Source organism: Podarcis liolepis, assembly GCF_965112155.1.
Source record: "Podarcis liolepis genome assembly, chromosome: 7".
Lineage (NCBI taxonomy): Eukaryota > Metazoa > Chordata > Lepidosauria > Squamata > Lacertidae > Podarcis > Podarcis liolepis.
Genome location: NC_139561.1, coordinates 57,168,510 through 57,181,625, shown reverse-complemented (window position 1 = coordinate 57,181,625; position 13,116 = coordinate 57,168,510). Strand labels below are relative to the sequence as shown.

Here is a 13,116-nt window from a genome sequence, read left to right as displayed (position 1 = left end):
GGCGAGCTCCTGTTGCTCGGTCCCAGCTCCTGCCAACCTAGCAGTTCAAAAGCACGCCAGTGCAAGTAGATAAATAGGTACCGCTCCAGCAGGAAGGTAAACGGCGTTTCCGTGCGCTGCTCTGGTTCGCCAGAAGCGGCTTAGTCATGCTGGCCACATGACCCGGAAGCTGTATGCCGGCTCCCCAGGCCAATAAAGCAAGATGAGCACCGCAACCCCAGAGTCGGCCACGACTGGACCTAATGGTCAGGGGTCCCTTTACTAGTTTACAGTGGCTAACGCCTCTGCATGCCAGTTACCGGAATCACAAATGGAGGATGTGCTGTTGTGTTTTAATAACTATTCTCCTCCTGTGAGTTTTAACATTATTTAGAATAAAGGTTCTCTACAGGCCAGATATTTGCATAGACAGATGACACAGAGTGCCTCAGTATTTGTACAAGAAATAAAACTCTGCCATTAATGGGGGGGGGGGGGGGAATAGTCATTTGAGCTCTGCCCTTCCCAGGTTCCATATCCCCAGCTCAACATGACCTGCATTTGATATCCTTATGATAGGTATTACTTGAGTCTGACCAGTGGCTCATCCAAGTCGCATCTCTATGTTAAATGATATTTATTAAACATTTTAGAATTACAGAAAAAACAAAGAAACAAAGAAGAAGAAGAAACCAAGGAAAAAACAAACAGCAATCAAACAATACAAATCGATAAAAATCAAAAGCAAAAAGCAAAACCAAAACACATAACACATCCAAATCAAAAAACAAAAATAAACCACAAAAATTTAAAAACAGATCCAATATTCTCAAATCCTTAACTGTCATTACCTTATTTCATCGACCTCCTCACACCTCCCTTTTTTGTATTCTAGTTATTAATTATCACAGCAAATCCTTCCCATTTTTCATAATATTCTGTCATTAAATTACCTTAATCTATTTTAACCTTATCTTACTATAAAAAACCCTAAAACTTAAAACTTAAGTCTTATTTATCCCAATTTCTCATAACCATAACATATTCTTGCATAGTTCTTTTTATCATTTCTGCTAAAGCCAAATAATTTCGTTCCAACATTTTTCTAATACTCATTAATTTTACAAAACAATCCTAAATAAAAAAAATTTAAAACTTTCTTCCAATCTTCATCCAACGTCTCTTCCTCCTGGTCCCGGGTTTTGTCAGTCCTTTCTATCCCATCCATCTAGTTCATTAACCTGGTAATCTTATGTCCGAGGCCCTTAAGTCTCTTCCATGTCCCTTCCGCAGATCTTCTTCATATTTATACCTGTACTTTACTTTGTCTCCTGGTCCTTTCACTCGTGGAAACTCCAACTTGACAGTATTTTTGTCCCTTCTCGACAGATCAGCCCCTTTTCCATAGTCCACACTGAGCTCCATGTGGTATTTAAAAGCATGTTTCAAGGTCCCTCCAGAGTTGAGAACCCCCACAACCCCAAACTCCTCACGGCCCATTGCCAGACTTGAAAAGTCAATACATCCCTGCATGGGGGGGGGGTCTATCCAGCCCCCCCATCTCCAAGCCAAACAAAACTCTATCTCTCCAAATCTGGCTTTTTCCAAGTTCATTTGTCAGATCCAACAACTCATGTTCCTGCTGGCCAAGTCGCATCTCTTCCACACACACACATCCAAACAAATTGATGCTGCAATGGCCTCAAACGTGAGAATGCAAAGATCTATTTTCCAAAGATGGAGCAGTAAACACCTGCAATCTCCACCACCCCCAAATCTCTGGATTCATTTCTGAATCTGCAGATAACAGGTCAAGACTGCGCAAGATGGCACTTGAGGAGTAACCATGGGCTGGCAAGAGTAGTAGGACTGGACTCTGGATGAGGGGCAAATTGTCCAGGCACTTGTAGGGTTCCAAAAAGAAAGATCTGAGATGGAAAGAAGACAAAATCCCTACTGGAGAGGAATGGCAAACCAAGCCCTTGGGAGTATACTGAAATGGCAAAAGTGACCGGAAAGCTCAGGAACCAAGAAGACAAAGACTCCGATAAAGAAAAAATTATAATTAATTTAGGAGACCTCTGTAAGCAGATGAAAACATTAGCAGGATTTTCATAACATTTGTAGCAATTATCATGGACAATACAGAGAGATATAAAACATGGATTATGAAACAATATGCAGTTGAAAAGGTTGACAAAAAGACCCGTGGAGGGGAGGGTGGGAAGTCTGGAGATCCAGATAAATCTCTAAATATGGATATTTATTTTGTATTGTTATAATTCTACACTTGTAGCATCACATAAAAATTATTTCAAAAAGCAAAGCAGAAAGAAAGATCCAAGCCCCCACAGCAGGGAGCTGTCTGCAGGACAATTAGTACAGTATTCCTATATACATCTAAAATTTCATGGCAGGCTTGCTTTGTGCTGGATCCAAAGCTGGGACTAATGGACAAACAAAATCTGTTGGGCGTTAATGCAGTGAGCCCTACTATCTTATCTGCAGGTTGTTGGTATGTGTAAATAAAACCATATTTCCTAAAGGCACTCCAGTCTCTGTTGACTAAACTCTGGATAAGCACCTGAAAACCCTGGAATCTCTCACCGCTCAGAGATTGGGGTGGCAAATGCAAATTTTCAGATTTAACTCTCTAATGCTGGCAGAAGTAGATTTATGCAGGAATTTCAGATTTTAATCCATTGGTCTTCTCTCTCTCTTTTTATTATCTCCCAGTGATTTCCCCACATGTGTTTTAAACCTCCTGCCAGTCCTGTGCCCTACTTTTTAGAAACGGTACCTTTTATTGTGCTTTCTGTTTCAAGGATCGTTGCTTCAAGCTACAGTCTTACGGAAATGTGTGCTTGGGTCCCAGGGCAGCCACCCAACATTTTTCTCTTTCGGCTGAGTTTGCCACAAATTGGGGTTGTTTTCCATTCCAGAAACCCTTTAGTCTATAAGGATTTCTGCTGTATTTATGAACTAGGCTGCATAGATTGCCATGCCTAATACATTCAGTACGTTGTGATTTCCTGCAGAGTCTCCTTTCAGCCCAAAACGTCCAGTGTGTGTTTGTTTACCCAGAGATTTCTGCCATGAGTCATAATTACGAAACGTAGCATCAACTCCCTTAACAAATCCCTGAACAAAAGCTGGTCTCCGTAGCAGTAAGTATAAATAGGCGGGGACCAGCAAGAGCAAACTGTGCCAGCTCAAGTTTAAGTGCAGAGAAAATAGACGGATAGCAAGAGGAGAGGGTCTGCATCCAAGCCGGTGATGTCTGGGGCCCATTTCCACAGCGTCCTGGTCACAGGAGCCAATCGGGGTATCGGGCTGGAAATGGTGAAGCAGCTCCTGGGACTACGAGAACCACCAAAATGGGTCTTCGCCACATGCAGGGATCCACATGGAGGAAGAAGCCAGGTGAGACCGTAGGGATGGGGAAGAGGTTAGTTTCAGTTAAATGCAAACGTACCTGCTTTGCACTTTCCAGAGTTATCCGTGAGCTAAGATGCAGCCACCTTTTTGGAATTCCCACTTAATGAGCATCCCCAGCCACATGCTATGGCAAAGCGTGCATATAATTGCATAGAGCAATGAGAAACAACATACCAAAACACATTCTATTAGGGGAAATTGCTTTGCAGAAATGGTACATGTTAGAATAAATCCCCACTGAAATTATGATGCATTCTCATGAGGACTTTTAAAACAGAAAAATAGCAAACTGGAAATATGGGGCTCTGCTATACAGCTGCAATTAAAAGGCCTGTAAATGTGTGGTAAAGTGAAATATACAATTGTGGTGAGCTATAGCAAATTCAATGCATTTTTAAAAACAATTTTTTAAAAAGCATATTCATGACATTTTTAACGTGTGTAGATTCCATCATGGAGAACTAAAGATTGGGAAAATGAGCAACTGAAATGGACAGATTCACTCATCCCCAACTTCAGAGCTGACCATCCTTTTAGGAAGTGACAGTTTTTCACGTCCAATTCCAGGCTGAGAGAGAGAAGAGGAGATGTGCAAGAAAGTTAGTCTACTCCGTTCAGAAGTTTCATGGAGCAGTGGCTAAGGGAGAGGGGGTGTTCTTTGTAGCATCCCCTGAGCTGTGACATCTCCTCTCCACAGAAATGCATCCAGCACCTTCAGCTTTCATCGTGTGCCGAAGGCGTGCACCTCTCGACCCTGGCTGTTGACCCCTGAGATGTGTGTTTTTAGGACCCACCTTATTCTCTTTATTGTAAATTGTTTTTATCTCATTTTAAAATTATTATCATTATCTTTATAAGCTGCCCTTCCTCCTAAAGAAGCCCGGGGCAACAAGCAGCAAGCTATAATACAATTAAAAAAACCCCACATTTAAAACATCTTAAAAACCATTCAAATACAGGTGCAGGCTGGGAAAGATCTCAGCTTAAAAGGCTTGTTTGACAGATTGTGTTTTTATAAAATAAGATTGTGTTTTCCCATTGCTGCAACCTGCCTTGGAACCATATGGAGACAGGTGGGTAAGAAATGATGATGATGATAATAATTAGCAAGCGTTTACCATCTTTTCTGGCTAAAACTGTCCAGCATTAGTAGCAAAGGGAACGCTCTCCCTTACACCCTGCATGAGAGGCAGGGAAGGGAAGATCTTCCAGGGAGGCAGGCTGGGAGAAGGGAAGCTCCCAGGTGAGAGCTGGGAGGGTCCACCACCTTTTGTGTGGTGCAAGGGTTACGATGCATCTCTGATAGAGGCCTTTGTGTCTCCACCCTTCCTTTTGTGTGTTTGCCTTGTTTTGTTTTCTCCTTTCTTTTCTGTTTTCATTTAGATTAGTTTGGCTTTTACTGTATTGTATCATACATTGAAAAGCTTTGGGTTTTTTGTTTTTAAAAGAAAGCTCTCTATTATTTTATCCTTTATGTTCTGAATGCTCCATCTGAGAGAGAACCCACATTTTCTGGTTTCCATCACTGGTCACTCTGTTCCTCTTTCTTTTGTTCCTATATTTGCCTTGTTGGGGTTGGCAGGGGTAGGGGACGGAATGCCTTCTTAACATTTTGTTTAGTGCGAGTTTCCATAGTTCTCATTTAGGGTACAATTCCTTCCCCAGGGATAGAGAGAGAGAGAGAGAGAGAGAGAGAGAGAGAGAGAGAGAATGTACTCTACTATGCTGCCTGTGTGGTATTGTGGTTAGAGTGCTGGAGACCAGGGTTCAAATCCCCATTTGGCCATGAAGCTCATTGGATGTCCTTGAGCCAGCCACTCCCTCTCCGCCTAACTGACCTCACACACTTGTGGGAATTAAATGAGGGAGAGAACAATGTGCATCACCTCAAGCTCCTTAAAGGAAAAAGATGGGCTATAAATGCAATTAATAATAACAGCCATGTATGTCCCTTCACAGGCTACACCAGAAGTCCGTGAGGTCCTTGGGGGCCTGGCACTTATTCGGTATCTGCAGAGTTGTATGTCTGCTGTGATTCTGCAGCAGCAGAAAAAACTAGCTTCTTGAGATTCTCACCTTTCTGACTCCTGTGGCTTCGAAAAAACTGTGAAGCCAGTCAATGTCTGCTAAAATCTCAGAAGCCAGAGGCTGAGTAACAGTGAGCAGTCTAGAGTGCCCCATATAACTCAAACGAAAGCAAAACAATTTGTGCAAAATAAGTGAAATTATGCAAACATGCTCGGGCTTCAGACTTTTCTGGGTCCAGCATTTGACATTTTTACAGCAGCACTGAGGAAGCCTTGAGGGCTTGTTTCGCACATGACCCCCTTTTTCTCCTTTTAGGAACTGAGATCGCTGGCTTCTAAACATCCCTGCCTCGTGATTCTGCAGCTGGGTATGACTTTCGTCTTATTTATTTTCTTCTATTCCATTTCAGTTCTTTAATCTTAGAACTGCAGAAACCAACATGCCCTGTGGCTCCATTTAGGGTGGATAGCTGAACATTCATTTATTAAGTGCCTCCTGTCACAATGTGTTAGTTATGCTCCAGGCAGAATCCTCACATCTCTTTGCTCTGTTCATTTTGAAGGGGAAAGACCTATTCAGGGTGGCCTCCTGCAGAGGTGGGGCAAGGTCATTTCTACTCACTCAGGTACTCAAGGTAGATCAGTCTCCCTCAACCTGGAATCCTCCACTTGCTTTGGACTACAACTCCCATCTGCACGGTACATTTAAAGCACTACTTTAGCCATGGAGCCATGTGTTCGTTGCGCCCCAGGGGAAAGACTTATTCAGGGAGGCCACCTATAGAAATGGGGCAAGGCCATTTGTACTCACAAGTACTCAATGTACAAGATCCTCCACTTCTTTTGGACTACGACTCCCATCTGCACTGTACATTTCAAGCACTACTTTAGCCATGGATTTTCCCCAAGGAATCCTGGGAACCGTAGTTTGTTAAGGGTATTGGGAGTTGCTAGGCAAGACCCCTCGCCTCCTCACAGAGCTACAGTTCCCGGTGTGGTTTAACAATCCATCCTTCCTCTAGAGGACTCTTGGAACTGTAGCACTGTAACAAACTACTGTTCCCAGGATACTTTGGGGGAAGCCATGCTTGTTTAAAGTGGTGCAAAGGGGACCTTTCACAGGTTTTTAAATAAATGGGTAGGATTATTTGGCGGGCCCAGGCATGTATATTGAAGAGGATTATAAAGTTTGTGCCAGTTAACTATCACTCCCAGATTAACTGAGTGGCTTCCATACAAAAGGCTGTAGCTGTTCTGGCAGGCCTGCATTACAATACATCTTCCTGAGAGTTGTATTAGGTTTGTTTGCATTAGCTGAATTTTGAAAGATTCGGGGCACACAACAGAAAGTGCTTTTTCATGCAGTGCATAAACAGGAGGCAAAGATGGCTACCAAGAGGATTAGACAAATTCATGGAGGAATCTGGTATCAATGGCTACTAGTCACAATGGGTAATGCCTCTGCATGCTAGTTGCTGGAATCGCAGGTGTGTGGGGGGGAGTGGTGCTGCGTTTTATAAAAATAACAGTATTCTCCTCCTGTGAGTTCCAACATTTTTGAGAATAACGATTCATTTGCACAGACTGGTGGCACTGATTGTGTAAAAAAATGATACTATGCCATATATGAGAGAAATGTAATTGGAGATCTGCTCTTTAGTTTCTGATGTAGCTTTTCAAGAAAGGTAATTTGCCAAACCCTTGAATACCAACAATTCAGATTATTAAAACTGAAGTTATTCCAGGATCTGACAATACAAGCCCCAGACTTCACTGAAGAGATGAGAAACAGGTTGTTTTCTTTTCAAAAACCTTCTTTTCAAAAACCTTCTTTTTAAAAGCTTTTTTTTAAGTGGAGTTCTTTAATCTGGTCAGTATCCGTGCTGGATTTGAAATAGCTTTTCCACATGGAATTGTTTTTAGTTGTTTATATATATGGAATTCCTTACATATGGAAATGGTTTTATTTCTATTGCCATTGCTTTTATTGTTCATGTTTTTACTATGAAATCACTTTGAGGTTTGTGGCTGTGGTTCCCAGACTCTCCCCACGCCACAAGACTATTTGAAAATCACTGAAGGTGATTGAAAATCACAGACCACTTAACGATATTTCTGCCTCTTGTCCCAATCTTAATGTGCTGGGCTGGATGCACGACTTTTAACTGAATTTTAATTGCTTCTTTTATTTCTTGTATATTGTGTTGTTGTTTTTATTGTGTTACAATCTGGAACAAGATGATGGAGGAAATAGTGGAGATGGACTGGTGTAGATAATTGGCAAGAGGGGCACCTGCCTGATATGCCATGGCACATATATAATAACAACACAAAGAGCCTGCCTGCTAGATGAAGCCAGTGGCCCATCTAGGCCAGCATCCTGTTCTCACAGTGGTCAACCAGATGCCTGTGGGAAACAACAAACAGGACCCAAGCACAAGATCCCTCTCTCCCAGTGGTGGAGGAAAGGGGGTGGGGGATGGGTGGCCGGGCCCGGGTGTCATCACTGGGTGTGGATGTGTGACACAATGAGTTTTTTAAAAAATAAATGGGCTCACGAAACTTTTTAGGAGTGATGTGGTGGCTTAGGTGCCTGCAGGTTCCGCGCTACCTGAAATGGCAGCATGGGACTTGCACCTGCCTACTGCCTCTCCCTCAGTCGCCCTACAGCTGAGGGGGAGATGATGGCTCTCTCCTCCTACGGTTTCCAGCAACTGGTAGAGGCAGAGCATAACCACCATGCCTAGTAGCCATTGATAGCTTTTTCTTCCATGTTCACCTTTGACTTTCCCTCTCTCCAAGGGCCCCCTAATGCCTTTCTCTCCTGTGTTGCTGTTTCCCAGGTTCTATATCCCTGGATTAACATGACCTGTATTTGATACCATCATGCTGGGCATTACTTGAATCTGATCATGGGCTCATCCAACCCAGTATCATCTATTATTATTATTATTGTTATTATTATTATTGCCCTGCCCATCTAGATGGGTGGCCCCAGCACAGCTTCCAACACATATAAAAACATAATAAAACGTCAAACATTTAAAACTTCCCAATACAGGGCTGCCTTCAGATGTCTTCTAAAAAGTCATATAGTTACTTATCTCCTTGACATCCGATGGGAGGGTGTTCCACAGGGAGGGTGCCTCTACTGAGAAGGCCCTTTGCCTGGTTCCCTGTAGCTTCACTTCTCATACGGAGTGAACTGCTAGAAGGCCCTTGGAGCTGGATCTCAGTGTCCAGGTATACAAGGGATTGTCTGCGGTTGACGGGCAGAGGCTTTTGCCTTGAGTAGAGAACTCTTTCTCAGTCTTGATGGAGACAAGGCTGAGGAGGATGAGGGAAAGAACAAATGTGACCAAACCCATGGAGAACAGCTGTAGCTCTTTGCCATGCAGATGGTTCCAGGTTCAGTTCCCCGGGCCCAGCTTTTCCAGGTTGTCCTGGGAAAGTCTTCTCTCTGAAGCCCTGGAAAGGTATAAAGGAGAAGAAGGTGTTTCCATGACAAATCCTGTGCCCTCTTTCCACAGAGTCCACAGATGAGGCTAGCATCAAGGCTGCTGCGAAGGAAGTTGAGGTCCACCTGGCCGGAAGTGGACTAAATCTGCTGATCAACAACGCGGGCGTCATGCCCCCAAGCACCCTGGAGTCGGTGGACAAAGAAGATATGCTGAGTGTCTACCGTATCAATCTCATTGGCCCAATGCTGGTGACACAGGTAGAGCTTATCCTCATACTTTCCTAGAGGTGGCATCCATTCTTCTGGGCAAAGAAGGGAGCAGCAGGTGAAAGGAGATGTTAAAAGGCTCCCACAACTTTAACGGAAAGCTCTCCATGCTTATTTCCTTACACTGAATTTCCTGAGACAGGGGCTTGTCTTCCTAATACCCTGCCACACTCATAACGTATTGACCAAGAAAGAGAGGGGGGCAAAATATGCAGGAGGGGTCCAGCCAAGGAGAATTTGGGAACCAAGGATGGAAGGCCTTGGAAGGGGACAAAGGGACTGCCCACGCCTGTCTTCCTTTGCAGGCATTTCTGCCCATGCTGAAGACAGCTGCTAAGAAGAGCAACAGGAAGGGGCTGAGCTGCAGCAGGGCTGCCATCATCAACGTCTCCACCATCGGCAGCTCAATCGGGAGACCCCCTTCTATGGCCACGTTCCCCGTCATTTCTTACCGCTGCAGCAAGGTAACGTGGGCAGCACAGCCTCTCCTGCCTGCCTGCATCTTGGCCAATCTGTGCAAGTGGGGCAGGGGCAGCAACAGGGAGTGGGGCCGGGGACAGTTGCCGCTGACATCACTGTGGCCTCCTGGGGCAGGTGAATTTATAGTGCAAATTCCAGCACTGACCGCAGCCCTTGTTGCACATAGTTAGGAATTGGCTGCCACAAGGTGCAGTGTGAGGGTCACCAAGCAGGAAGGCTTCAAAAGGGGATTGGATGAATGGGTGGAGGAGGGCGGAGCTACACGCGGCTGCTAGCCACAATGGCTATGTATTGCCTCCACTGATGAAGGCAGCATGCCTCTCTTAGCAGCTAACAATCCCAAGGGAGAGAACTGTTGCCCACAGCCCAGCTTCTGGGTTCCACATTGGAGCATCTGGTTGGCCACTGTGGCAAAGAGGATGCTGGACCAGATGGGCCGCTGGCCTGATCCAGCTGCGTGACTCGCTAGTTTACCCTGTAACCTCTACGCTGCTGCTGCTTCTGTCTTTCTTCAGACGGCGCTGAACATGCTCACGCGGTGCCAGGCGCTGGAGTACAAGGATGACGGGATCCTTTGTGTTGCACTTCACCCAGGATGGGTGAAGACGGAAATGGGAACAGAGAAGGTACGTAGTGGCAAAATCGCAGTTGGTCATTAGATCAGAATGTGGTAAAAGAGCGGAAGAGGAGCAAGAAGCACAGCTTGCAAACTAGAGCAGTGGTTCCCAATCGATTTCAGACCACTGCCCTGTTTGCTCCATAAACTCATCCCTAGGGGCCCCTACCCTACCAAAAGCCAGAATAGTGGTTTGCATGACCCACCAAAGAAGATAGTAACACAATAAAACTCATAGCAGTAATAACTAATTGCACATTCCTACTGGCTTTTCAGAATCTGATAATTCACACCCCCAGTACGCCCCCTGCCTCTCCTAGGTCAGTGGTTTCCAACCAGTGTGCCATGGCACCCTGGGGTGCCATGGTCAGGGGTGCTGTGGGCAATACTGGCCTCTTGTCTCTTTCCTTCCCTCCCTCCTCTGATGCCCTCTCACGTCTCTGCCTCCCCAAGGCTTGCATGGCTGTTTGTTGCAGCAGCCCTGGCTACAGGTTCTGCAGGCATATGGTGCCTCTGGGGCTGACCAGGGGGTGCTGGTTGCCAGGAGCTGGGGGAGCCTTGCAGTAAGCAAGCAAGCAACCAGGTGAAGGAGCCCAACCAGCCAGTCCACCAGCCCTTGCTGCTGGGAATGAACAGACAAGGGGGAAAGGCACTGGCCTTTCTTGTGCTTGCTGTGTGCCATGCCTGCCTGGGAGCTGAGTGCCCAGTGCTGAAGGGGAGCCTTTCTGCCAAGCAGGCCTGGCAGCACCTGCTGCTGCCCCTCAAAGTAAAGTGCTAGCCCCATGTTCACCTCTGGCCAGTCTTGGTTGGGCCACTAAGGCTAGGGGCATCCTCTTCCCAGGCCCGTGGGGCAGTGTGAGGAGGCACCTCTCTTTGGGGCAGTGGGGGGAGTTCAGAGACCAGGGGTGGCAGCAGTGGCTGCCAGGAGGACTCGCAAGGGGAGGAGGCTGAGGAAACACTCCACAAAGGAGGGTGTCTGAAAAGGGTGAGAGGCTGCCAGCTCTGCGGGCAAGGGGTGGCATAACTGGACTCCTGAGCCCTATAGGGGTGTCACAGAAAGAATGCAGTTGGTCAAGGGAGCTGTGGACTCAAAAAGGTTGAAAACCTCTGCCCTAGGTAATCCCGCCATCCCCCAGAGGGCAATACTGCCCACGTAGGGAACCACTGAACTAGAGGGAATTAGAACCAGGGGTTGGGCAGCATAGCTTGAACCAATACCCAGAATCTGGCCTTTTTCACCCACGTTGCCAGGAAGGAGGTGGCTGGGGTCTTTTCCCTGCAGAAAAGTCTCCATTCTTGGGACTTTCTCGCATTTCCTCCACTTGGCCCTGTTCAGAAGTGAAACTTATCCAGCCCTGTGGAAGGCAATCTGAAGCCTTTAGCAGCCATAGCCCCCACCCAGGTCTTCTTGTGATTTTTTTTAATTAGTAAACTGTTTCCCCATAACTATGTTCAAAGCAGCAAAGAAACTGCAAGCAGGGCATCCATAAAATAGAAACTTCTGCAGCTCAAGGTGTCTGGAAACACCTGGTGCCCCCACCTTTCCTTTCCCAAGTGGCCCAAGTCTGGTGTCCTTGTGGTGGGTTTTGGTTTGGATTTTCAATGCAAAAACATGTTTGCACAATGCAGGCGGAACTGACGGTGCAAGAGAGTGTGCAGGGGATCATCCAAGTGCTTTCCAGCATCAACGAAGAGAAAAATAGCCGACTGGTGGACTGGGAGGGGAGGATTGTGCCCTGGTGAAGCCAGCAGCCAAAGAGGGATCTCTCCCGATGGATGTGTCCGTGTGTCCCAACCCAGGTCAGCTACAAGTGATGTGGTTGCATCTAGCTGCCATGACAGCACTTACAAGAAATAAATCACATGGCTTTCATAACCTGTCCTGGTCTTCCATCATTTCTTGCTAGCCATAAAAATGCACCAGAGAAGCAACAGAGATTGAAACGCACTGAATGGCTGTCAGGGCTGGAGTCAGGCGAAGGTTAGCAACAAATCACCCGAGGCCAGTGAACTCTTTATTCAAGGAAACAAACCACATCTCAGGCCTAGTGGTCTCAGAATCTGAAGAAGTGTGCATGCACACAAAAGCTCATACCAAGAACAAACTTACTGGACAATTTTTTTATATATTTCTATTGCGTCAGACCAACATGGCTACCTACCTGAATCTAGTGGTCTCAGCAACTCTTTCCAGGTCTTGCTCCAAGGAAGCAGTTGTGAGGACTGATGGCCCCTGTCTTCACCCCACTCCCTAAGGCTCTTCCCCTGGTTCCTTCCCCCGTAGCTTAAGGCTTCCTTGCCTTCTTGTTTCTCATTTGTGTGTGTGTTCTGGGAGACCAGGGAGAAGGGGTGCTGGACACAGCAGGAGGGGAAGACTCTGTGTCTTCTTCCACAGTCTGCCCACACTCAGTCTTGGAGTCTGCACTGCTCTCTGCCACAGCCTCTTCCTGCTCACTAAACCCTGTTGCCTTGTATGCTCCTAACACCACCTCCTCCCAGTCTGCTCCTTCCCCCATTGACACCACTCATCATTCTCCCACCACCAGTCCCTGGGCTCTGAGCCTTCTTCTCCTGGCGCCTCCCTGCCTGGTGCCTCCCACCATTCCTCTGCATCCAGCCAGTCCATGACAATAGGCAAGAGAGTAGGGATAGGAAAAAGGAGTGGCTGTGGGTTGTAGCTCAAAAGTCCCAGGTTCAGTCCCTCCCATCTGAAATCATGGAGAGCCACTGTCATTGAGTGTGATACTGAGCTAGATGGCTTAATGGCCAGGAACACTATAAATACAGTTTCTTAAGTTCCTATGAATCCAGTCCCTTGCAATTAGAATACTGGCAATTGCTTGCTATGC

At 46.2% G+C, this 13,116-nt stretch overlaps 1 protein-coding gene across 1 annotated transcript; it reads left to right on the top strand.

The window, feature by feature from the left end:
- Window positions 1-2,809: 2,809 nt before the first annotated feature.
- LOC310712305 (C-signal-like) lies at window positions 2,810-12,143 on the top strand. Its single transcript, XM_083515217.1, has 6 exons — window positions 2,810-3,402; window positions 5,761-5,812; window positions 8,975-9,162; window positions 9,477-9,635; window positions 10,167-10,277; window positions 11,897-12,143. Exons 1-6 carry the CDS (start codon window positions 3,256-3,258, stop codon window positions 12,008-12,010), a joined length of 771 nt encoding a protein of 256 aa, XP_083371343.1. The 5' UTR covers window positions 2,810-3,255; the 3' UTR covers window positions 12,011-12,143.
- Window positions 12,144-13,116: the final 973 nt, after the last annotated feature.